Source organism: Euleptes europaea, chromosome 1 (genome assembly GCF_029931775.1).
Source record: "Euleptes europaea isolate rEulEur1 chromosome 1, rEulEur1.hap1, whole genome shotgun sequence".
NCBI classification, from domain to species: domain Eukaryota; kingdom Metazoa; phylum Chordata; class Lepidosauria; order Squamata; family Sphaerodactylidae; genus Euleptes; species Euleptes europaea.
Window position 1 is genome coordinate 141,518,354 of NC_079312.1, and position 27,398 is coordinate 141,545,751.

At 42.8% G+C, this 27,398-nt stretch overlaps 1 protein-coding gene across 1 annotated transcript in view; it reads left to right on the top strand.

Annotated features, from left to right (window-relative positions):
• Window positions 1-2,270: 2,270 nt before the first annotated feature.
• The window catches only part of ABCA5 (ATP binding cassette subfamily A member 5), a 138,328-nt gene continuing 113,200 nt past the window's right edge, over window positions 2,271-27,398 (top strand). The window contains exons 1-5 of the mRNA XM_056855217.1: window positions 2,271-2,387; window positions 3,727-3,931; window positions 4,829-4,990; window positions 7,742-7,839; window positions 18,280-18,509. Coding sequence (XP_056711195.1) covers window positions 2,283-2,387; window positions 3,727-3,931; window positions 4,829-4,990; window positions 7,742-7,839; window positions 18,280-18,509 — 800 coding nt within the window. The 5' untranslated portion in view covers window positions 2,271-2,282. The remainder of the gene's footprint in view (window positions 2,388-3,726; window positions 3,932-4,828; window positions 4,991-7,741; window positions 7,840-18,279; window positions 18,510-27,398) is intronic.

A 27,398-nucleotide genomic window follows, 5' to 3' on the forward strand; every position in this document is an offset into this window, starting at 1 on the left:
CACCTGGTTATCAAAAGAAACTGACGGTGACTTGTGGGAGCTAATGCAGACGTGACACACTCTTCTAACCCTAGAAGACCAGTCTCTAAGAGGATATGCTATCTCTCTTGGAGAGCGCTTGTCTGCTAGTACATGTATAAGTTCTTAGGTCAGGCAGTTACTCGTGTTCCAAAAGATGGAGTATGCCAGGATGCTCAGTTCTCCACCTTGTGCTGTCAAGTGACAACCATTGCTGCAATAACTCCTGGTATAGCAGGATATAGCAGCCAGGATCTCACATGTCAAAACCTAATTAAGGGTGTTACACAGGCTAGCCCACCTTCGATATTCAAGTTCCCTACTTGGTAACGTCTCTTCGTCCTCTAGGTGTTTTCCAAGGCTTCCTCAAAAACATTGAATAAAAGTAGCTCCTGACAAGCCTTGTCCCGACACCAGTTGAGTCAACCCACGGGGTACCCGAACTGAGAACCCTATTGTTCTAGAAGGGTTATGTGTGTATTTCTTAACAACAAGGTAGTACCGTGCCCTGTTCTTACCTTCATCCTTAAAGGAAAATTTCTCCTTTTATAAGCTAATCCATCTTCCTTATTCTGTCCACACCCATAACATGTTAAGGAGAAGGTGTGACACAGGCTTGACCTGCAGGTTTTATATGCACTTATATTGGCCGCAACCAATCCATTAGTAGGTCCGATGTTTCGATCTCTCCTTGGACCATACCAAATGAAGGGCAGAGGAAAAGTCTCAAGAGTCCATCAGTCATAATCTTGGGCAATGTATCAAACAGGCATTGCTATGCACTCTGCACCTAGCTCAGTCCTCCTTTTCCTTAAGCATTCGATAACCAAGCCTTGACAAGGGAGCTATGCTTACAACAACACAGTCTCCCATTTTACCTTAGTCAGGCAATACTAACCACATTACTTTGACTCAGTGGATGCAGCCTTCGTGCAAAGAGTTCTGCAACAAATGGTGGAAGAAGTCTAGTACTTTCCCGATAATGGGACAGAGCTCTTGGAGGTCCCAGTGTTGCAAGATGCCTTCCTCCTCAGAGCAAGAATGAACCTTGGGTTACTTACTGTGAAGTTTCCTTCGGCTCTGAGTTAAGAAGGGCATCTTGCCAACCCAAAAATGAATAAGATGGATAAAGAAGTCACTAAAATTTGGTGATATTGTTGCAAAGCTTGACATGCAGGTCATGGAACAATCTCAAATCAAGGTTTGAGAATATTTAAAGGGAGAAGGGCAACTTAGGTCAATTTAGTGATCCTCTAAAAAAGGTAAAGGTCCCCTGTTCAAGCACCAGGTCATTCCTGACCCATGGGGTGACGTCATATCCCGACGTTTTATAGACAGACTTTGTTTTACGGGGTGGTTTGCCAGTGCCTTCCCCAGTCATCTTCCCTTTACCCCCAGCAAGCTGGACAGTCCTTCTATTGTCCTTCTCTCTGTTTCGTGTACCCATTGGCATTTATTCTCTTTTTTGTCTAGTTAGGTAGGCCTTTTGGTTTTTTCCTGTCTCATTGTAGCTTGGAAAGTCTTCTAACTGAGGAGTGGGCGATTCCAGCCAAGGAGACAGGAAGTGAAATTTGATCCTGCCTCCCTGAGCAACCAGTGGGAATCACCCAATGTTGCAAGATGCCCTCCTTACCTCAGAGCAGAAGGAACCTTCACGGTAAGTAATCCAAGGTTCATTTTCCTGCTGCCTTCAACTTTTCCTGGCATTATTGACTTTTCCAGTGAGTCTTGTCTTCTCATACTGTGACCAAAGTACGATAGCCTCAGTTTAGTCATTTTAGCTTCTAGAGAGAGTTCAGGCTTGATTTTGTCTAGTACGCAGTTCTTTGTCTTTTTGGCAGTCCATGGTATCCGTACTTGTTGAGGAACAATAGTGATATAAAATGATGGGGTTGTTCTCACAAAAGTAAAAGGCATTTTAGATTTTTTTTCATCTGCCTGTATATTTATAATTCAAGGTATATGAGTAATAAATGTTCTGTTAAGTCTCTTAACCATGTCCTGAAAATAAAATTTAGGTTAGTCATATCTACCATTTATATGGTAAGAAGCAGCTATTTATATATAGAATGTGAAATGATAAAATATAGATTTACTTCCATTGGGTAGTCTTGTCTTTGAAGTTAAACCAGTACAGTTAATTTACTTGTCATGAAGTTTCTGTAGGAGCTTATTGTTCATTATTAAATGATTAAAACAATATTAGCATTTGTCACATAAAATGGTACAATTTTTTTCTTGTTAAATCAGCTACACATGAAAAAATGTCGATGGAGGCTCCAAGAGAAGTAGGAGTGTGGAGGCAAACCCGAGCTCTCTTGTATAAGAACTGTCTTGTTAAATGGAGGACTAAGAAGAGTAGTGCTCAGGTGAGTTAATCCTTAGTATGCTAGTATTTATGAGTACGTGAGCAAGCAGGAGGAGGGATCTGTGGTCTATTTCAGTCTTCATGGAGAAGCTTGCCTGATTGAAGGAGGACACGCAAGCCTGAAACTGTTGCAGTTATCTGATTTATTCTCTGTCAAGCCATTAGGTGTAGCAGAGGACAGCAAAAAGGATGTTTCCTGAGCAATCCCTTTCCTTACCATCTCAGTGTCCAGTTACATATGTTGCTTTAAAAGCTTGAGAAGCTGATTTTCTGATGACAGGAGGGATGGATGGAGGAGGGGCGCTCCTGCTCCCTCCACATTTTCCCTAAAGAACCCCCAGTGGGAAGTTATTTGCATAACTTTGGAACTCAGATTGCTTGGACAACGCCACAAGCAGCTCCAAAGTTATGCAAATTTCTCTTTTTATTTAATTGTATATATGAGTATTAATGATATGATAATTGAACAGTGTAACAATATTTATGTGACTTTAATATACTGACATAGCCCAGGTTAGCTTGATCTCGTCAGATCTCAGAAACTAAGCAGGGTCAGTCCTGGCTAGTATCTGGATGGGAGACCTCCAAGGAATACCAGGGGTGTGACATGGAAGCAGGCAATGGCACCTCTGAACATCTCTTACCTTGAAAACCCTATAGAGCCGCCATAAGTCAGCTGTGACTTGATGGCAAAAAAATAATAATGCAACCCTGTGGAGCTACTCCAGCCAAAGCTCTTTGAAATAGTGAACAGTCTAGAATAACTCATCATAAGATTCACAGTGGGTAGCCGTGTTAGTCTGTCTGCAGTAGTAGAAAAGAGCAAGAGTCCAGTAGCACCTTAAAGACTAACAAAAATATTTTCTGGCAGGGTATGAGCTTTCGTGAGCTACAGCTCACTTCTCCAGATACAGCTAGAAACTGTATCTAGCTGTATCTGAAGAAGTGAGCTGTGGCTCACGAAAGCTCATACCCTGCCAGAAAAATGACTGTCTGGCAATAAAAATAGGTCCTCATGTATGTTTAAAAGCATTTCTGATCATTGCCAGATGTATGTTTATCAGTTTTCTTCCTGGGCAGCAGCCTATTATTCCAGAGGGGACAATGTGTAAGCAGAACCGCCTCTTACATAGTTAATGTACAAATGTGCTTTGGTAACACTAGCAGAACTTATTTATTTATGCCTTGCTGTTATGCTGTCATCCTGCTGGTCATGTGTATTTCAAAGCCAATGTCTTTAGACTAGCTGCAGAATTGTAGCTTTAGATGGCTCTTTCTTATTATTATCAATGTTAACTTGTATACTTCCTTCAATGTTAACTTGTATACTTCCTTTGTAGGAAGTTCTGCTTCCAATTTTCTTTATATTTTGGCTAATATTATTGAGCATGATGTATCCAAACAAGAAATATGATGAGGATGCTGATAAAAATCTTGGTTCTGTGGCTTACTCAAAAATCTCTCAGTTTATTGTTGGCTACACTCCAGTGACACAGTTCACAAGAAAAGTCATGACCAAAGTGTCTTCAGAATGCTTCCAAGAAGGTATGTGAAACTTAACGCTCCTCAGTACTTCCATGAATTTGTCTTGGTTTTTCCCCCATGTATTTGTCTGGAAGTTATGGTCATCATACTGGCTAAGCACACTTGGTGTCTTCATGAAATAGAACTTCTCTTCTTGTAAAGATTAAAGTTTTAAAGATCGTGGTCAGTACAGCGAAAATCTAAAGGAAGGTCAATAACTTCAAAATCTTTACAAAAAGAGAAGTTCTATTACATGAAGACACCAAGTGTGCTCAGCCAGAGTAAATAAAGGTCCATACTTATCTAAGCAGGAAGAATTCTATTCCCTCTTACTGGAATCTAAGCAGCCAGTTTGCTTCTCACTTGTGATGTAATTAAAAGTCCTCTCCCACTGATTTAGAACTGTGTTCCATCTGTACCTGATGTTAAGCAGGGGCTCTGTGCTAGAAGAATTCCTTTTCCTATTCTGCAGTCCTCCTTTTGCTGCAGACCAGGAAGAGGAAGTCTTCAGCGACAGTCCAGTTCTACTGCCTTAGCCATGTGAACAAGCCACTTGGCATCTATCCCTTCAGGGAAAACTTGTTTTCAAGAGTTGTTATTTCTTGAAGAAACTTGAGCATTCTGGAGCACTGATCTATAAAATTTCATTGTTTAAGAAAAGAGGGGGGAAATCTCCTGTTTTGCTAATGTAAGAAAGCTGTGCCCGTTAGTAGAACAAAATACTTCTCATACAGGTTTGACTTTGGTATGTATTATTGTCAATAAATTCAGGGGTTCCCATCCAACTACAGAACTAGACCACATATGAATACAGATGTATTCTCATGTGGGACAACAAATGAGGCGAGCAGCTTAATATAGTATTGCACCACTGATGACAGAGATAAGAGTAATGGAGGTAATTTGAATCTTTTGCAGGAATTACTACAGAAGAATTTTTCACTGAGCAAGAAATGCAAAAGGCTAGTCTTCATAGATCCCCAAACTTTGTAGCTGTAGTCTTCAAGGATTCCATGTCCTACCATCTCAGATTTCCTCCTACTTTGATTCCATCATCTGCAAGTTATGTAGAATCAAGAGGTAAGAATACCTATGTGCATATTCTAAGAACTTAATTTAGAAAGTTGTGCTTGTTTTGCCACATGTCACCAAGTTCATGATGAAGACTTGAAGAATTTATTACCAAAATAAAACACTCAGAAACAGACAGGACTGTTTCCCATTATTCTTTAAGGTTATGCAAAGTTGCTTTAAGGTTATGCAAGCTGCTTTCAGATTTTAAGCATACCTGCATTTTTACACCAGGAAATGAATATAAAAAACTGAGGTTTTAGGGCCAGATTAGATAAAATTCTTATTAATAGCAACAGCCTGGATTATGGAAATGGGTGGGGAATTAAACAGGGATCCTGATGCTGAAGGAAGGAGGGGTACAACATTTTTCTCCTGTGCTGTTTTCCCAATGTGATCCCCTTCCCACTGCACTGCTGTTTGCACTGATAGGGAAAGCATATAGGAAATATGATCACAGACCTCCAGTGTCTCATTTAGTTGTACCCATAGTCATAGGAGTAGTTTGAAGTAGCAAGCTTTTTTAAAAGTTTGGCATGTATTTGTAGAGTTTCTGTTGCTTACTTTTGTTTGCTTTTATGAAGCTTCTTTGAGTGTCTTTTAGATAGGATGGTAGATTATATTATCAATACAAAATAACCAATATTTTATCACAGTGCAATCTTCCAGAATCAAACAACATCAACAGGCACACAATTCACAAAGCTCCAGCTGGCACCTAGTCCTTTCCTGACATTACTGAGTCATCAAAAGAACATTTGAACAATTGTAAAAGAAAAAAAGCCCTGACCTGGATGGCCCAGGCTAGCCTGATCTCGTCAGATATCAGAAGCTAAGCAGGGTCAGCCCTGGCTAGTATTTGGATGGGAGACCACCAAGGAATACCAGGGTTGCTGTGCAGAGGAAGGCACTTGCAAACCACCTCTGTTAGTCTCTTGCCATGAAAACCCCCAAAAGGGGTCGCCATAAGTCGTCTGTGACTTGACGGCACTTTACACACACACACACAAAAGAAAAAAAAGGGTTCAAGAGCTTGCAGTTGATCCTGGGGAAAATACTACACCCCCAAAATCATATACCAAGCCAAAGCCTAATAAACTATTTAAGGGGTGTGTCTCAATCTCTGCCAAGGTTTGGTTTGGGGATGTAATGTCATTACAAAGCAAGTTTTTCTCCCTCTCCCATAATACTAGAACACGGGGTCATCTGCTACAGCTGGAGGGTGAGAGATTCAAAACAGATAAAAGGAAGTATTTTTTCACACAGCGCATAGTTAAATTGTGGAACTCCCTGCCCCAGGATGTGGTGATGGCTGCCAGCTTGGAAGGCTTTAAGAGGGAGTGGACATATTCATGGAGGAGAGGGGTATTGAACACATGAACACATGAAGCTGCCTTATACTGAATCAGACCCTTGGTCTATCAAAGTCAATATTGTCCATTGGTTCTTGTAGGTTATCCGGGCTGTGTAACCGTGGTCTTGGAATTTTCTTTCCTGACGTTTCGCCAGCAACTGTGGCAGGCATCTCCAGAGGAGTAACACTGAAGGACAGTGTCTCTCAGTGTCAAGGGTGTAGGAAGAGTAATATATAGTCAGAAAGGGGTTGGGTTTGAGCTGAGTATTGTCCTGCAAAAGTAATGTGCTAATCATTGTCCTGTAAGTATCAAGATAATGTGCTAATGAGGGTATGGTATGTTAATATGGAACCATCAGCACAACTTTAACAGAAAAGAGGAGAGTTTAAGAATGAATAAGACTTGGCTTCCTGTTCTAAAAAGCCTCCAGACTAACAAAGACAACATTCAACAATAGCCATGCAGATTAGTTTTGGATTACACACATTAACAGATCACTTTAGGATACAATGGTTCCATATTAACATACCATACCCTCATTAGCACATTAACTTGATACTTACAGGACAATGATTAGCACATTACTTTTGCAGGACAATACTCAGCTCAAACCCAACCCCTTTCTGACTATATATTACTCTTCCTACACCCTTGACCCTGAGAGACACTGTCCTTCAGTGTTACTTCTCTGGAGATGCCTGCCACAGTTGCTGGCGAAACGTCAGGAAAGAAAATTCCAAGACCACGGTTACACAGCCCGGATAACCTACAAGAACCAATGAACTCTGACCGTGAAAGCCTTCGAAAATATTTTCAATATTGTCCACTCAGACTGGCAGCGGCTCTCCAGGTTCTCAGGCTGAGGTTTTTCACGTCACCTCCTTGCCTAGTCCCTTGAACTGGAGATGCCGGGGATTGAACCTGGGACCTTCTGCATGCCAGGCAGATGCTCTACCAATAAGCCACAGCCTCTCCCCATGGAGAGTATTCATGGCTGTTAGTTAGGATGGATACTAGTCATGCTGCATATCTATTCTCTCTAGTATCAGAGAAGCATGCCTATTATTTTGGGTGCGGTGGAACACAGGCAGGATGGTGCTGCTGCACTCGTCTTGTTAGTGGCTTCCTAGAGGCACCTGGTTGGCCACTGTGTGAACAGACTGCTCGACGTGATGGGCCTTGGTCTGATCCAGCAGGGCCTTTCTTATATTCTTATGAAAGAAGCCTTACCCCCAAGTTGCTAATCCTGGCCAGAATTAACAGCGGGAATGCAAAAAGTCCCCCCTTTTTTTTGCATCAAAATTTTTAATGCAGGAACTTGATGTAAACAAAACAGTGCTTCTGAATAATTAATGAACAAAATATGTTCACTTTTTCTTTTATAACCTTACTTGATTTTCTATAGCTAGTTGTCCAGGCTCTTCCTATACATGTGAAGCTGAAAAGTACTTACGCTCTGGATTTACAGCTCTACAGATGTGTCTCGAAGCAGCAATTATACAGGTAAATGCAATAATCAGGATGTGAAAAAAGCTGGATAATCATCATTTGCTATGATTGAAACGTTAAATGGATAAGCTTTTTTTCTATTTTAAAAAGACTTTGCAAATAAATGGCAGTCAGGTTTGCTTCGTGACTGAATGTTATGTGGTTTCCATAAACTACCCATGCACTCATTAACAGAATATACAATATTTTTGTTTCCATTCTGTGACAGTTTGGCACCACATACACACCCAGAGATCTGTAGCCAATTTTTGTGCATATCCACTGTATAACTCCACATATCAAAAATACACATTTACCCATTATGACCTCTGGTGTTCACAATGACATATACTACCAGAAATCCCTCTAGATATCTAAAGTTTGAGCTGACTATATAAGTAATGATATCTCCCTTTGTGTTCTGGCATCTGGGTTACAGGCAATTTGTTTGTTTGTTTATATTTGCTTACATTATTTATCCACCTTTCTCACTGAGACTCCAGGTGTATTACACTGTGTAAATCAATGCAGTTAATAGGATGAGACATCTAATAGACAATGTAATAGGACTAAGATTACAGAAATCACATGACATGTATAACAATACAGAAAATGATGTTATATAAATAGGAAACAATGCTGTGAGAGCAAGATAACACATGGCAGCAAACAGATGATAATACTGTATGCAATAGTGTAATCCATGGTCCCATTCCATTTATTAACGCACCCTCTTGAACCATTTATTCAGTTATTTTAGCTACTGGTAGTTATTAATAATAATGCCATCAGTCATTCTGTTGCACATTCCAGACATCTAAGAAATGGAGTCTTCTAGTTTATGATTACCTGGACATTGTTTAATTTTTGGTTTAATTTTAATTTATTAATATGGCCAATCTTTATTAAATAAAATAATTTTGCTGAAGCGGATTTTAGGATGTTGAACTGGTGTTCTGAATGCTTTGATGCATCTATGGATTGCAAAATCAGTTCTTGGAAAATCAGGAAAGTTGGTGAAAGCAAGAAATGATAACTGGATGTGTAAACCCATAATCTCAGAAAGTTTGAATAAACTGCCCTTTATGTCAGTCGTTGGGATTAGGAGTATAAAGTATAATATAAACAGGCACTCATATGTTTAGGTTACTTATTTTAGAAATTAAAATTAAGAAATTAAATAACAGCCGTAGTAGTATACAAACTGATCTCAATGTTTCCCATCTTTTTCTTAGTTGAAGACTAATAATTTGGAATTCAGAAAATCTTTAATGCTTTTGGTCAAAAGCCATTACAAGTTACCAAATGCAAGAAACAGAGAAATAGTAAAATAGTAATATCATATTAAAAACTCTAAAACATAAGCAATAAAATAATATTAGAGCACAAGTGTCCTAAACTTCAGAATATATGATAGTTTAAAAATAATGAATTGAATATAGATTCTGCTACTTTTCCTTACAATGATTTGGAAGGTAAGTAAGGCTTGTCACTCTTTCAAAAAAAGATATGAGATTAGTTTGGCATGACCTGTTTTTGAGAAACCCGTGTTGACTGTCAGTGATCACGGCATTTCTTTCTAAGTGCTTACAGACCGTCTGTTTAATTATCTGATCTAGTATCTTTCCTGGTATTGATGTCAGGCTGACTGGGCGATAATTGTTTGGGATTTCTTTTTTTCCCTTTTTAAAGATGGGGACCACATTTGCCCTCCTCCTGTCTACTGGAACTTCTTCTGTTCTCCAGGATTTCCTCAAAGATTATTGCCAGTGGTTCTGAGATAACTTAGGCCAGTTCTTTTAACACCCTTGAATGCAGTTCATCTGGCCCAGGAGACTTGAATTCATTAAGAGTAGCTAAGTATTCCCATACTATCCCAGTGTCTATATTATGCTGTAATCCCTCTACTGCATCCTCTGCTCCTTTATTCCCAGGTTGAGCACTATTTCCCTTTTGGGAGAAGACTGAGACAAAGAAGGTGTTAAGTAATTCTGCCTTTTCTGCCTCCCCTGTTAATAATTCACCGTCCTCTCCACGCAATAACCCCATCATTACCTTGATCTTCCTTTTGCTCTGGACATAACCAAAAAATCCTTTTTTATTGTTTTTAACTTCCCTGGCAAGCCGGAGCTCATTCTGTGCTTTAGCCTTCCTGACTTTTTACCTGCATGTGCTAGCTACTTATTTGAATTCCTCTTTGTTGATTTCCCCCTTTTTCCATTTCTTGTACATGCCTTTTTTAAATCCTATCTCAACCAAAAGTTCTTTAGACATCCACTCTGGTTTCTTCAAACCTCTACCATTTTTTCTTCTCATTGGAACTGATTGAAATAGCGCCTTCAATATCTCAGTTTTTAAAAATTCCCACCCTTCATGCACTCCCTTCTCTTTCAGTATACTTACCCACAGGATCACACCCAGTAGTTCCCTAAATTTATTGAAATCAGCTTTCTTAAAGTCTAGAATGTGTATCTGACTACTTCTGGCTTCTCCTTTCTGCTGTATAACAAACTCCAGGAGAATATGGTCACTCCCACCTAAGGATCCCACCCCTTCCACCCCATAAACCAGGTCATTATTATTGGTTAAGATCAGATCCAAAATGGCTGTTCCCCTTGTTGCTTCTTCCACTTTTTGGACAATGAAGTTGTCTGCAAGGGAAGTGAGGAATTTGTTGGACCTTATTGTCTTGGCAGAGTTTGTCTTCCAGCAGATGTCAGGATAATTGAAATCTCCCATCACTACTACATCTCTCTTTTTTGAATGCTTGGACACCTGTTCCAGGAAGGCATCATCTAACTCTTCAGTCTGGCTTGGGGATCTATAATAGACCCCCACAATGACATCACTGTTTTCCTTCCCCTTAATTTTTACCCAGATGCTTTCAAGCTGGCTTCCAGTGTTTAAGTCCTGGACCTCCTCGCAGGTGTAATCATCCCTAACGTATAATGCTACTTCTCCCCCCTTCCAATTTGATCTATTTCTCTGAAATAAGTTATGCCCTTCAAGTAATACATTCCAATCATGAGACTTGTCCCACTAGGTTTCCGTAATGCCTATTATATCATATTTGGTTCGTTCTGTTAAGAGTTCCTGTTCATCTTGCTTATTTCTCATACTCTGTGCATTTTAATTGACACGTTGGTATGTCTTGAAGGTTATGGTTATGGGTTCCTAAGAAAGAAAGAAAAATGGTATATAATTATGATAATGTTCTCATTAATAATTTATTTAATGGTTGAGATCAATATAGTAAAAGCTTATTGTGTCAAGTTTCACCATTGGCCTTTGCAGTCCACGATTTAGGCAGGTCAATTTACCTCATTCGTCTTCGTTCTTCTGTGCAGTCCCACATTGGGACTGCCCAGGCCGGCTGCGGAAAAGATCTTTATAGCTTCTTAGCCCTGGATAGGGGGCGCCCGCTCCAATGCGCATGCGTCTGGATTCCTGCCGAAACGGACGCAATGACATTGGCCGGGGGGCCCTTTCCCTCAGTTCTTTCTTTGCCTCTGATGAGAAAGGATCATCAACGCTTAGCTCTACGAACTTAATTGACTTACCTTGAGTTTGGCCATTGTTGTCTGGCTTGAAATGGCTCAGTCAGCTCTTTTCAAAAAGTGCACTACGTGCGATACCAAAAAGAAGAAAACTGATGAACATTTGTTACGTCTATTGTGCTTGGGTGAGTTTCATAATGTGGGGGCTTGCAAGTACTGTCAACAGTTCACCCCTGAAGCCTGGGCGAACATGGCCTCTCGATTAAAGGCCACTTTGTACAAGAAAGTTTTGTATGGTTCTCATGGGCTGGCCTCGAAGTCATTGGCCGAGTGAGAACCCCACGGTTCCGTAAGCTCAGCTCTGACTCTGGATTGGACATTGATGTTAACGCCTCCAACCCCAAGCCTAAAGAAAAAATCTTATCTGATTTGTTTGCTGAGGCTCCATTAACCATGGTTTTCCCAGTCTTAACTCTTTTATGGACATGGCCGAAAAGGTTTGGGAAAAACCTTTGTCCACCCCTTCTACATCAAGGAAGGTGGATAATCGATACAAGATACAACTGGCTGATTGTGAGTTCTTATTCTCCCATCCACCTCCTTCATCTCTTATTGTGCCTGAATCACAATCCAAGAGAGGCCAAAGTGGCCATCCAGCCCTGGTGGACAAAGATGGGAGAATAATTGATATACTCAGCAGAAAAGCGTACTCGGCCAATGCACTTGTGTTTCAGAATCGGTAATTATCAGGCCATCATGGCTGCATATCAGATTTTCTTATGGGACAAAATCACTGGTTTACTGGAATTTTTGTCAGAGGAACACAAACCTTCTGCTAAAGTAGTACAAGTTGAAGGCTGTCAGCTTGCCAGACATCAAATGAATGCAGGAAGACATGCAGCTGATTCATCTGCCAGGGGCATGGCTGCAGCTATCTCATTGCGTAGATTTGCCTGGCTCCGGTCTACCGCATTGGCTCCAGATATCCGAAATACCATTGAGGATCTTCTGTTTGATGGTAAAACGTTGTTTGCTGCCTCTACCAATGATACTAGTCACGGAAAGCGAAACAGACGGCGAGATATATGGGGGTCTCTGCCCCTCCACCACCTGCTTTCCAGAGACCAAGATTTAACTTCAAGGATCGCTTCCAGCAACCCAGGTACCAAAGAGAAGGGCAGCCTTCTACTTCATCTTATGGGCAGCATTGCCCATACCAGCATTTCCAGGGACGTAATAGGCGTAGATCCTCCAAGCCTGTGACACCTTCTACCAGGCCTCAGTCTTCTAGAAATCAAGGTTCTAAGCCAACCTTTTGACTGGGGGATGGGGCTCTGTCACAAAGGATACAGTTTGGGGACAGGCTGGCCCCTTTCTACTCTCCCTGGGATGCTATTACAGTGGACTCCTGGGTCGTTTCCATTGTTAAGGAGGGGTATCGTTTAGAGGTCAAGTCTAGGTCTCCGTTAGGTCCTCCTCCTGTTTGTAATAATGTTAATTCAGAATGCTTGTTCTCTGCAATTTCTGAACTGGTTGAGAAGGGAGCTGTGGAGTCCCTTTCTATAAACACTTTGGAGCCTGGTTTTTATTCCAGACTGTTTGCTGTTAATAAGAAAGAAAGAAATGTCCTATTTTAGATTTGAGATGTTTAAACAAGTGTGTATGTTCTAAAAAGTTCCGTATGGTTACTGTACACTAGGTTTTAAGTTTATTAAAAGTTGGTTGGTGGTTTATCGTTTCAGACCTCAAAGATGCTTATTTTCATATATCCATCCACAAAGATTACAGAGAATATTTAAGATTTCAATCTGGAAATGGCATTTATCCATACTCAGTACTACCTTTTGGCCTTTCTACCGCATCTCAGGTGTTCACTAAATGTATGGCTGTAGTAGTGGCCTACTTGAGAACCAGAGGTTGCACAATTTTTCCTTTTTTGGATGATGGGCTATTTATGGTCCCTTCTCAGGAAGAGCTGATGGGTGATAGGGATCTAGCCCTTTGAATCATTCAGGACCTAGGTATGCTGGTTAATTTTAAGAAATCTACACTGATTCCCACATTCCATTCAGTTTATTGGCATATGGTTGGATTCATGTAAAGGGAAGGCTTTCCTCCCCCCACCCCCGACCGGGTGAAATCCATTGGATCATTGGCTAAGAGACAGTCTGGTATTAACCTGCTCTACAGATCCAACTTTATTAGTTCAGATGTCTTCCACTACGGCAGTGGTTCCTTATGCTAGGCTCCACATGAGGCCTCTCCAAAATTGGTTTGTGGGTAAGTTCAAACCACTGATCCAGCCTCAGTCAAAGTGTTTTTCTGTACCCAGATCTATACTCCGCACACTATCTTGGTAGTCAGTTGCATCTAATTGAACGGGTGGGGTCAATTTTCATGTCTTCACTCCCCAAAAGATTGTCACCTCTGATGCCTCACTCCTAGAATGGGGGCCCCACAGTGAGGGTCTCTCTACACAAGGGGTTTGGAATACTTATGAATCTTACTTACACATTAATCTCCTTGAATTGATGGCTATACGCTATGCTCTTATTTCCTTTACAGGACTATTGCGTGGACGAAACGTTCTAACTGACAACTCAACCTCCATGTTTTATATAAACAGACAAGGCGGCACAGTTTCACTGTCGCTTTGCCAAGAGGTGGTTCAAATATGGAACTGGGCTCTGCACAACAATGTCACACTACAGGCCATTCATATTACTGGAGTAAAGAACTCTATCGCGGATACCCTCAGGAGAGTTTTTTCGGTGCACCATGACTGGGAAATCAAGTGGGATTACCTGCTGCCAGTGTTTCAAAGATGGGGTTTTCCTCAGGTGGACTTATTCACCACTTCCAGAAATGCAAAAGCATCAATTTTATGTTCCAGGGCAGGCCACAAACCCAGCTCTGTGGCAGACACTTTACTCATGCCCTGGCAAGGACACCTATTTTATGCCTTCCCTCCCATACCTCTAGTTCCCAGGGTTCTGACACGCATACACCACTACAAAACTCACTGCATAATGATAAATCCCTTCTAGAATCGACAAGTCTGGTTTTCGAACCTAGCACGGGTAGTGGAAGATCACTACCTACCATTGGCACAGGCTCCAGACCTATTACGCATAGCTCTGGTGCTACGCCCCAATCCAGACAGACTACAGTTAACAGTGTGGTTACTTCACCCCCCCTCTTTGAGCCTTTCAGATTCTGTACTGGATGTTATGTTGAATTGGCGGAAACCTTCCACTAGGTCATCTTATGCATTCAAATGGGATCATTTTTCCAAATGGGTTGGGCCCAGGGGTTATTACCCCTCCTCCTGTCCCTTACCTGTAGGACTAGAGTATTTACTTGATCTCAAACAATGTGGGTTGGCAGTGTCATCTATTAGGACCCATTTAGGAGCCTTATCTGCTTTTCACATAGGCATTGAAGGGAGGTCCCTGGTCTCCCATCATTACTCTAAGATGTTTTTGAAGGGTTTGTTCAACCTGTTCCCACCCATTTACCGGCCCATCTCACAATGGTCTTTATCACTAGTTTTAGCTCAGTTGGTGCTACCTCCATTTGAACTGTTAGCGACATGCCCCTTGGACCTTTTATCTAAAAAAGTCTGTTTTCTTGTTGCCATTACTTCAGCTAGAAGGGTGGGGGAATTGGTGGCCCTACAGTGTAGTCCACCATTCTTACAATTTTTTCCTGACAAGGTGGTGGTAGGCACAAGCTGCTCTTTCTTACCAAAGGTGGTGTCTGATTTTCATTTGAACCAATCGGTGGCCTTACCTGTTTTCTTTCAGAATCCAAAATCTAAAGGAGGAAATGCTCTACATACACTTGACGTTAAGAGAGCTTTATTATATTATTTGAACAGAACAAAAGGTTTCAGGAAGTCACAGTACTTATTTGTATGTTTTGCGGGTAATAAGATGGGGCAAGCTATTTCATCCCAGACTCTTTGTAGGTGGATTGTTCAGACCATCCAACTTTGCTATCAACAATTTGGAATAGAGGCCCCAGACTTCCATCAGGCTTATTCTACAAGGGTGCAGTTATCTTCTGCCACCTTCCATAGAGATATGCTGTTGCGTGAGATTTTGTGAAGCTGCGACGTGGTCATCTCAGGAGACTTTTGTCCGTCACTATGCTGTGGATGTAAACACAAGAAGTAAGACGGCTGTAGGGAGAGCAGTCCTACATTCGTTGTTCGACTGAGAGCTCACACCCACCTCCTGGTGAGTAGCCATCTAATCTCCCAATGTGGGACTGCACAGAAAAATGAAGATGAAAACAGAGTTGCACTTACCTGTAACTGTTGTTCGTCGAGTTTTCTTCTATGCAGACACACATACCTCCCTCCTGCCCCACTATGAGCTCTGTTGATGTTTTTTGTATTGTTGTTACAGGAGTTTGTACTTGTTCTACAGTGGGCAAATAAAGTACTGAGGGAAAGGGCCCCCCGCCCAATGTTGTTGTGTCTGTTTTGGCGGGAATTCGGACGCATGCACATTGGAGCGGGTGCCCCCTGTACAGGGCTAAGAAGCTATGAAGATCTTTTCTGCAGCCAGCCTACGCATGTGCAGTCCCAATGTGTGCCTGCACAGAAGAAAACTTGACAAACAACAGTTATAGGTAAGTGCAATTCTGTTTTACCTAAATGAGAAAAAATATGTTATGATTCTTACAGATCATAAATAGTAGACAGTGAGATTCAAGTGATTGCTAGAGATACAATGGTCTGATCAGACCCTTTGAATATATTCAGTTTAGAAGTTTCTTGTATAAGGTTATAATAAGGTTATAATAATAATAAGGTTATAAGAGGTCTGAACTTCAAAAATTGTTCTGAGTTCGAGCAAATACTAATGAATGGCGGGAAACACCTTATGTCTAAAATCTATAACGTCTAAATGTGGCTAAAGGGAGTGATACTGTCAGCTCTCACCTGTTCTCCCGTTGATTGCTCCATGATGCACACTCCCCTTTGTACCTCCAACTCCTACTTATCGTGTCCAGTCCCCTTTCTTCCCGGTTCCTCTGTCACTCTCTCCCTTTTCCTAGCCTCAGACTTCCGAGTTATAGAGACCTCTCGCCTCTCTTCATCACTCGTGGCCTCTTGGGAGATAGACCGCTAAACGCTCGCGTCCATCTCCTACGCCCGTCTCCTCCTCGGCCAGCAAAATCCCTTTCCTTTTAACCTTTCCCCTGTAACACCTGTCCCGACCACCAATTAACGTCTGTTCCCTTTCTAGCCCTCTGCAGGTGATGTTTCATCACTCCTGCCTGGGTCTTCTCTTCCCCCTGTCTCCTCTGTCCCTCCCTATTAACCCCTTGTGTTCTCTCCCTTTTCTCTAAGTGTACCCTCTCTTCCTTACTGGCGATCTTTTCTCCTAGCGAGACCTCGTCTTCCCCTCCAACTACTCTCTCCTGCAGTCCTCCCATCTCTGTCCCCCCCAGGACTTTGTTTCCCAGAGTAATTCCGGCAAGCGAGGGCGACTGTCCCCCGCTGGGCATAGTGCCGGGTGCGGCACAGATAAGTTTTGCGAAAAATGGTGTAAGATTCCTGGTTATACGATCCCAGAACAAGTGTGGAATTATTTCCTTCATATGGTCTGTCCTTCTCAATATGTACCTAATTAAGGGGAAAGGCCTCTAAAAATATTCATCTTTGGCATATATCCTCAAGGCAAGTTGCTGCAATACCAAAATGATCAGGAGACTAAGAGCAGCTACCCTATGAGGAGTGGTTAAAAGGCTAAGGGCTGTTTAGCTTGGAAAAAATGCGGTTAAGGGGAGACATGATAGAGGTCTATAAAATTATGCATGGTATGGGGAGAGTGGATAGGGAGCAGGTTTTCTCCCTCTCTCTTAATACTAGAACACGAGGTCATCTGCTGAAGCTGGAGGGTGAGAGATTAAAAACAGATTAAAGGAAGAATTTCTTCACACAATGCACAGTTAAATTGTGGAGCTCCCTGCCCCAGGATGTAGTGATGGCTGCCAGCTTGGAAGGCTTGGAAGAGGGGAGTGGACAAGTTCATGGAGGATAGGGCTACCCATGGGGTAGTAGTCAAAATGGATACTAGTCATGGTGCATACCTATTCTCTCTAGTATCAGAGGAACTTGCCTTTCATATTAGGTGCTATGGAACACAGGCAGGATGCTGCTGCAGTTGTCTTATTTGTGGGCTTCCTAGAGGCACCTGGTTGACCACTGTGTGAACAGACTGCTGGACTTGATGGGCCTTGGTCAGATCCAGCATGGCTTTTCTTATGTTCTTAATATGGGTTGTCAAGTAACTGTTGGTTCTGTAAACAATCTGAAGCCGGATTTTTACATATGTGGTGGCTTTGTCCATGTGCTGTTAAATACTAGAGAACTGTTGTTGAAAAGAAGGAGACAGGTTTAGATGTGTACGTACCTTTTGCTCCTGAAGTGTTGTTATTAAATAACATCATGAATTTCCCTAAAAGATACCGGGGCATTATACTGCACATGATTACTATCACCAGAATTCTCTGTGCTAGCTACTGGAAAAAAGAAGTGTCTTCAGATATCCAGGAGTGAACTGGAAAAATAAACCATATTTTAATTAAATTAAATTATCTACAGAAAGATTAATGCATAAATGAGTTAGACTCAGTATGGCTGCCTTATATTTAGAAAATAGAATTGGGTAATTCGTTTGAACATGTCATGTATTATAGTATTTTTCTTTTCCTTTCGAATTATTGTATTATTTATACTTGTAGGTTTTTCTTTCTGTAAAATGTTTTTATTTTGTTAAATTTGAAAATTAATAAAAATAATCATAAAATTCATCAGATTAGGGCTTTACCATATCAATTTACTGCTGAGTCTAGAATGGCTTTTGTTTGATGTTTCATGTCTGACAGTGCATTTGAAGTAATCTTTTACAAATGGAATTTAACATTTATTTATTTTTCTTAGTTGCAGACTAATCATTCGGTTTTGGAAGACCTGGAATTTACAAATGCTGTCATGATGGGAGAGTCTGCCATTATGGAAATAGATAACTTTCCTCGAGCAATCATTTTAATTTACCTAGTAATTGCATTTTCACCCTTTGGCTGTTATTTGGCAACCCATATTGTGGCAGAAAAGGAAAAGAAGTTGAAGGAATTTTTAATGATTATGGGTCTTGAAGACACTGCTTTTTGGTATGTGAAAATATGCCTTATTTCTTTGATTTTGTAAACTTAATAAATGACGTATAGTCTCTCTATCTAGACAGAAAATCACAAAAAAAATCACAAAATCACACAAGGTTGGAAGAGACCACAAGGGCCATCCAGTCCAACCCCCTGCCATGCAGGATCCCACAATCAAACAAAAAGAAGATGTGAATAATGTTTTGGTTTTACCTTGAGGATGAATTAATGCAAGAGGTTTTTGTCACCAGTCTCTTGTTCTAATAGCTTTGACTAATCTAAAAATAAAGTAGTCAGTTAAGTAAAGCAAGCCTTATCAATCACTATAATTGTAGGTTCTTGTAACTAAAGAAAAGATTATTACCTTATCAATATAGCAATGTATTGATGGGCCCTTTTCAGAAAGAGATATCTAATATAATGCTCAATTAGTCCATCCTTTCAAATAATTAACAGATGTGTTGTAAATTGTGATCCATCCTCTTGTCTGTTCATCTGCACTTATCTTCTTCCACTCATGCTATGGCATCTTCACAGTGCATTCATTCCATCTTCTAGACTTGAAAGCTTATTGGCTGTTCAAGGTTAGAAGAGAGTGCTGTACATGCAACTTTCAAAGTGTAAGTTCAAATTTCCCTTGCTATAATTCAATCTCTCTCTCTCTCTGATATCTTGATACTAGCTAGAAAAATAATGTTCCCTAAATATTTGTGCATTCTTGCCTAGTATCATTCATACAACTGAACAAGTATTTTTTCAGATGCTATCTGTTCCATTCCATAATGGCCTTTGTGTCATCACTGGGAGAGAAAATGTAAGCAGATGATACCACATTAAGTACCAAAGGTGTCTCTTTTTGAGAAGTGTATCACAGGTGTAATCCTGTATACGTGTACTTGGCAATTATTCCCATTAAAATCAGTGAGACTTTCTGTCCCAAGTCCTGGACTCGTGCCCTGGACTCAGGACCTCTCCCACCAAGCCGGGTTTCAACAACCTGGGAGATCCCAGGGTTCTCCTCATCGACCCCCACACTTACCTGGGCAGCCGGGCGAGGTGGAGGGGGAGAAGGAGAAAGGTGAGCTCGGGAGAGGCTGGGATGGAGCGGAGGCAAGGTGCTTGATTGTTGTGGCTGCAGCTGGGGAGCTGCCCGTCGTAGGGCCCATCACCTCAACTGATGGGGGAAGGGAGAACTTCCTCGCCATTGGGAAGCCGATGGCAAGGATGAAGACCGGCCTCGAGATAGGCTGGGAAGACAGGGAGCCAGGAGGAAGCTTGGGGCCTCAGGAGAGAGGGAGACAGGCATCCAGGCAATCGCCAAGCCGGGCTCCCCAGCAAGTGAGGCAAGGCAGACTTTCTCCATCGCTTCAGCAGAGACGGGAAGGGAAAAAAGGTGGGCAGAGGGAGGCAAAGCTGGAAGCGTCAGGATGAAGTGGAGTTCGCCCGCCCCAGCACAAGCCGGGAGCAGAGGCCAGGCCAGCCAGGGTGGTGACAAGCAGCCACCCAGCAATGGGGAAGAGGCAGAGGAACAGCGTCAGCTCCCTGGCCTAGAGCTGGGGGAGCCGCGGCTGACAAGGAAAGGGGGGAAGGCGGGGACCACCAGGGAAGACAGAGAGGGAAGTGCCGGGGACGGAAGGAAGGGCAAGAAGGCGGGAGTGGGGAGTTATGAGAGGATGGGCCATAAATGCCCTCGGAAGGCTGGGCCAGGGGAGGAGTGAGTGGGACGGAAGCCCATAAAGGAAGAGATGTGGGCAGAGGCCGAGGAGGAAGGAGGATGTGGGTTTGCTTGGCTTATGCCATAACATCCTATGCCAGGAGAAAGTTAACAGGAAAAAGCCTGGATGCTCATTCTCCAAACCTGAGGCCTAGGAAGTTTACTCCTAGGAAGCTTACTCCTGCAAGGACCTGGGGTGAAGGTGGACCCGCTGAAGATAGGGGGTGCCATGGCGATGTATCACACTTTCTTTGGAGTAAGCATCCATCGGATCAGGCTGCACATTTCATTTTTAGAGTGACTTTTAAAGTGTTTGAAATCTGAAGCATAAAACTTTTAAAGACAAACAGGCCTTGACGTTCATATGCATGTAGTACCAAGAAGAAGATTCCAGTGAACTCAGCGGGACTTTAAACAGAATTGTTTCGTTTTCTTCAACTGGAAAGATTGTGGGCAAAGGGTAATTTACAACCCAATCCTTTCATTCAGCACTTGTTACTGAAGCACAGAGTAGTGGAGATGAACTATCAAAAAGCAACTAACGGCAGCAAGAAAAATAAATTCTAAGGTAACCTCTTAAAACAGATGTGGACATCTGCCATGGAGAAAGACCTTTCTTCTGTTACCAGGAAGGTATAAAGGATTGAGATTCCCAGAAATGAGCTCAATGCCAACATCGTTATATTTTAACCCTATGAATATCCACCAACTCTCCACAGTAGGCTTTTAAAAATGGATTGGCAAGGTTGCCCGTCAGCATTAAATACTTTGAAGATTGAGCTGTTTGGCTACTGTTTGCTGCTAAACTTTTGAAAATGTAATCACGTACTCCATAGTGCATGAGTAAAATTATGTTAGGCTATTGGAGTTGTATCTTTTTGAGTGTCTTATATACAACAACAGCTTTCTTTCAGTCTGGAGAACAGGAGGTTGAGGGTGCACATGATTGCTCTCTTTAAATATTTGAAGGGCTGTCACTTAGAGGAGGACAGGGAGCTGTTCCTGTTGGCAGCAGAGGATAGGACTCACAATAATGGGTCTAAATTACAGACAGAAAGGTACCGGATGGATATTAGAAATTTTTATTTATGTATTTTTTATAGTAAGAGTAGTTTAGTAGTGGAATTGGCTGCCTAGGGAGGTGGTGAGCTCCCCCTCACTGGCAGTCTTCAAGCAGTGGCACGACAAGTGCTTGTGAGGGATGCTCTAGGCTGATCTTGCATTGAGCAGGGGATTGAAGTAGATGGCCTGTATGGCCCCTTCCAACTCTATGATGCTGTATTCTAAATATGAACTTAATTTCTCCTGGCTAAGAGAGAAGGACATTGAAATATTAAACTTCTACTCTTCATAGGCCATATAATGGATGCTATTTATTTTATTACTTCATTTATGCCCCACGTTTCTCCTCAATGGGAACTCAAAGTGGCTTGCAACATTCTCTCCCTTCCCAATTTTAACTATCAATGGATCTCTCAGTATGATGGGTCATATTTTAATTCTGTTCCGTAATTCTTCTACCCAGGTGCTGATTTATCAGCCTGCTATGCCTCTCAGGATTTCTTTGGCTAACATCATAATGGACCTTGGTGGGCGGAGGGTGTTCACAAGCACTGGCTTTCATTAGCTAGGGCAACTGATGTTTAAAAAAGATCATGACACAAAAGAGCAGCCAACAGTGCTCTGAGCTCTCCCATAAAGAGGATGAGGGCATCTTACATGGGGGGAGGCCTCTCCTCTAAGACCAGGAAGCCAGTCTTCAGTCTTGAATCTGAAGAAAAGGGCCTTCTCCCTCATTTCCCCAAAGACTTCCTGCCTTTGATGAAGGAGGCAGGTGCCTTTGTGATTTTGCTTTTGGAGAGCCTGAAAATAATTAATAATAAAGGCAATGTAAGAGTGGGAATCTCTGCACTGTGGAAGAAGAGAAAGAGCCAGAAATGTGGTCTGGAATAATTGGTCCATTTAGCCTTTCATGCGGGGTGGGGGTTCCCCTTGGGATACTGTAGGCTGGCCTCAACAAGCAAAATCAGCAAAGGAGTCTGTGTTTGACAGTACTGCTACACAGATCCATTAGTAGTACTGTAAACACATGCTACTGCCTTGCCCGTCTCCCAGCAGGCAACTCCCAAGCAGAATTTGCAACCTTGTTCTGGTAAATGCTACAGAGGTAACATGGCTTCTAAGGCAGGAAATGTAAGGTTTCCAGTTAATTTCAACTGTTTTCAACAACTCTGATACACACAGAATTGCTCTATCCACATAATGTTGTAAATTTCACTGGAAGGATGCAATAATGGATGTGGATTAGCTATCCCAGTACTTTTATAGAGCTTTTTGTCTAGGAAAGGTATGTTGCACCTGTTGGTTTTGATGGTTGAATGAGATGACTTCTAAACTGAAAGAACATTTATGTTTGTAAGCTATCAGTCTTTGTAAAGGTGAAGTCTTCCACATGTTACAAATGAAAAATTCTTCAAGTTATTCTTGATGAAGAAGATTAATAAAACTCTGTCAAAAGATTTCTAAAGGACAAATTTATGAGGGGATACTTTCTGAATGCACAGTTCTTGAACATTTGTTGAAAGACTTTATGAAAAAAAGATTTTGTGGCATAGAAACATACATTATTTTTGTACATATTATGTGTTGGCAGTATATAAAATGAGTGGTCTGTATCCAACCGTGTGCCCACAGAATGCAGATTTTCAACCACTGGAAAGAACATTCCTGGGGTTCCAGGACCCAAGTGATGGAATTGCTGCACATGTTGGGCAGCACATTGAGAAGGGGGAAAGGGGGTGAAATCGCTCCCTCCTCTCTGTTCTGCCAGCAAAGGTATGCTTGCAGAGGACACAGAAGGAGTGACTGCACTCCCCTTTCCTCCCTGAAACACACCAGTCCATGCAGTTATTCATCCTTGTGGGTGCTGAATCCCCAGGAGGTCAAAAGTGGCTGCTGGAATGGAGAGGAATAAAGGAAACCTTCACGCAAACACACCTTCCATACTCTGGTGGTTTGATATAGGCTAATGTAATCTCTGCGCTGTTTGCTTAGAAGCTAGTATTTTCAGATATTTTATATTTTTGATATGTTTAGGTTAATTATGAATGTCACAGGACTAGATAAATAAATTCTTTAATATGTGTGCTGCAATTCTGCACTCCATCCATTTTAAAAACTTGAATAGGATGCATTTGGATACTATCCACCGGTACAGCATTGTATAACATTTAATGTATTTGTCTTCACTTATTTTTCTTCATGGTTTCTGTGACCTTTCATAATTGGGTTCTGTGTCTGTGCATAGTAAACTTTCTGGCAATTTAGTGGAAGGAGCTGGCACACTTGTCTCTCGAATACAGAGGCAACTCCTCTAAGTGTGCTCTGAAGGATGAGGACAGTTCCTTCCTGTACAGTTCTCTTTAGGGCTCGGCCTGAGCTGAAAAACAGCTGAATTTCCCCTGATTTGGCGGTTTTTAGTTCGGGACGAACCGAACTCAAAATGGCGGAAAACCGGGGGAGCCAAATTCAGCGAGTTCGGGAGTTCACTAATAAAATCAGCAAATTCGGGGCGTCAGTAAGCAGCATAACCGTCAGTAAGCAGCATTCTCCTCCCCCGGCCAATCGGTGGCCAAGCTGGGTCTTCTTCTGGCCAGTCAGTCAGGATTGAGTACTGGAGGAATCAGCTGCTGCGCGGCCGGGCCGGGCTGGGGAGAGAGAGAGAGTGAGAGAAATCCTCATGGGGGGGTGCTTGTGCACATTCGCTCCTTTCCGTGGCTGCAGGGGGCGCATTTTTGGGGGTAGAGACCCCAAACTTTCAGCGGAGCTTCAGACGAGCCTTCTTAAGAGACCCCCCCAGGTTTTGTAAACATTGGGTCAGGGGGTCCCGAGATATGGGCTTTCCCCTTTTCCTTATTGGGATGAATGGATCACCCGATACTGTATGCATCTCCAGAGTGGCAAAACCTTCCGTGCTTAAATGGAATCATATTGGATTACCCAGTCCTCCCAGCCCCTCCTGATGGAATAGAAGACAGCCACAGTAAGACCCCTTTGGGGGCTTTAATCTATAATTTTTCTCCTGTGTGTGTGTGTGGGGGAAGCAGAGTCTGTGTGTGTGTGGGGAGGGAGCAGTTTCTGTGGGTGTGGGGGAAGCCAAAGGGGGCTTTTGCCCATTTTGCCTGGGGTGTGTGTTCCCCCTCGAGTCTCTCTCTCTCCCTGGTTTGAGGGGGGGGCTTCCGTTGTGTGTCCTCAGGTTTTCCCTCATTCATAAGATCGGTTAGGTCTATTTTGATGCTTGCTCGAAACTGGTTTTCAAATGGTGACTTAAAGAATGCATTTGCCTGGTCCCAGGTCTGATGCAAAAGGGGAAATTCCACTTCCTCCTGCTCATTATGCATAGCTAGCTGCCTCTGTCCCTTTCCATGGTTTGCAAACTCCCAGGTGTCAGATGTTGCTTTGCATGGTTGCAAAGGTGTTGCTTTGCAGTTGTGGGTGTTGCTTTGCAGTTGTGTTGCTTTGCAGTGTTGCTTTGCAGTTCTGTTGCTTTGCAAACTTCTTAGCACCTGCCCATCCCTTGCTCTCAGCTGTTGTCGGGGCTGGGAGCTTTGTGCGTGGGCAGCAAGCTCTGCTCAGAGATGCACATTAAGGGTGGGGGGACCCCTTTCGGGGCCCATATCTCAGCCCCCCCTGACCCAATCTTTACAAAACTTTGGGGGTCTTGCAAGAAGGGTCCTTTGAAGCTCTGCTGAAAGTTTGGGACCTCTACCCCAAAAAATGCCCCCCTGGAGCCACGGAAAGGCGCGGTTGTGTTTTTAATGGCTTCATTCGGCCGAATTTTTTCCCCGAACTTTGAATTCGTGCCGAATTGCAGGGACCCGAAGCAGGGGAGTTCGGACTTCGGCATATCCCGAATCCAGACGAGCCGAATTCGGCCGAATCCAAACTATACCAAAAAAATTTTTCAACAGCCCTAGTTCTCTTCTGATGTCTGCTAAGAGATTTTCCAGGAATTCACTTACAGAGCTGAATGTGACACAATCTGAACCAGTACTCCAGAAGGTTGAGGCTGCATTTATTTAAAACCTTTATACTCATTTTTCTCAATTTTTGCCCAAGGTGACTTTTTATCAACAGATTGCGAATGATTTCCCCATAATGGAAATCAACTGTCCAAACCAAATGAAAGATGGACAAATGCCCATCCAGAATTTGATGAGCAAGATGGCAGTGGGTTAGGAGCTGCCATTGTAAGGAGCTGCCTCCTTGTTAGTCTTTACCCCAATAGAGGTTTTTGTTTGGATTTGGAACTTTCTGTCGGCAGTATTCAGAGTAGTGACCCAGGCATCGACACAACAGGCAAAGTAAGTCTTGTGAAAGCTTACCTAGTGTTTGGAATCCTTCCGTGACTTCCTGGTATTTACTTGCTTGCAGCTGCATCCGGTTTCCATATTGGAAGGGCAGGCTGGGAGCCAAGGCCAGCTGGGAGTTGAAGCCCTCTAGGAGCCAAGTCAACAGTTGGGCCTTAGGGTCATGCTAGTGGGATAAGGGAGCTGGACCCAAAGTGAGGGGCCGGCCTCTTCAGCTCCATCACCCAGCAAACTGGTTCCTTGGTCGGCTGCTGGCTGGAAGTGGACTGCTGGGTGAGCCTGGCGAGTCGAGCAGAGGCGGGGCCTGGAGCTGCTAGTTTGAACTGGCAGCTATCGATCTTGGCTGAGCTGCTGGCATGGACTGGCTGGCCCGGTGTGGTCGCCCTCGAAATTCCATTCCCGAGTGGATATTGTTCGATTGCTGTTGTTTGCCATCATTTTGTCATCATCTTTACAAGGAGACTCAGGAGAACATTGGAACATCTTTGGCTGACTTTGGAAAGTGTCAGAGAGCTTTGGGCATCCCTGGGCCCCTTGTGGCAGGATCAGCAAATGGTGGACAGTTCAGGAGATCCTTGTTCTTTGAGAACCCCCTGGAGCTGTGGAAATACCAGCTTAGGGCTCTTCCTCCTGGGAGCAGTATGGTTCTCCAGTCTGGTTTTGTTCCCTCTCCACCCTGTTTCCTGGCCCTTCAGCTTACCGAAGAGTAGCCCATCAGCCAAGTTCAGGAGAACTGGCCGTTGTAAACGGACTACTAGTCTGTAAGTCTGCCATCAGGATTCCTGAAGTTGCTATTATAGCTGGACCTTGAGAACTAAGAAAATTTGTTCCATCATGATGCCCTTTCATCACCAGAGGGTAGCTTCTTTAACATGGCCTAACAAACGAAACAGCACACAGCTGAAATATATAGAACAAGTATATGTGAAACACACAGCACTTCAATCATTCAAAGAACATGGAAAACAATAGTGCACGATGCAATACAATGCAAACCCAACAAGCAACCACAAACAACAACAAAGGCCACAATTCCCAGAATGTCCTTGATTTGATGTCCCTTAGTTAGCCTTCAATTCCTCCCGAAGGGCTTGGCGAATCAGCGAAAAAAGTAACCTAAGGTTAGACAGAAACCAGCTCACAGTCCATAACGCTGCACTGCACTGAAGGATCCAGCTGAGGGATAAGCGCTCTCAACCAAATGCTGGTGACTTGCTGGAAAACCGGACTCAGTCCACCGGGGTTGCAGCCAAATCCAGAGTGGAACTCGAAAAACAATTCCTGGAACATGTGTTCTATATATGGGGTAGATATGGGTCTGATGCCGACTGAGGAAGTTCCATGGTCAGACCACTTTGTCCTGATGGCCCCAATTGACTTCCCATTCCCACCCTGTTTGGGTGATGAGCTGTTTATGCTTGCCCATGGAGACTCATGGATCCGATTGGATTCCAGAGGGCTCTACAGGATCCTATTCCCCCCCCCCCTCGGCAATTCTCTAGATGTGCTAGTGGAAGACTGGTAGTGTTGACTTTCTGCAGCCATTGACAAAATCACACCTTGATGCCCTCTTTGCCTCCGTCAAAACCAGGCTTCTTGGTACACTGTGGAGCTCCAAAGTAAGAAATGGGAGCTTAGACGGCTAGAGTGAGTATGGCGGCAGGCTCATGACAAAGCTAAAGAACATCTTATAGGATGCTTATGAAAGCCTATGAGATGGCAGCAAAAGTTTCAAAAAAGGATTATTATGCAGCCTCCATTGCATCCACTAGCTCTCGTCTGACTCACTTGTTTAGAATAATTATATCACTTACG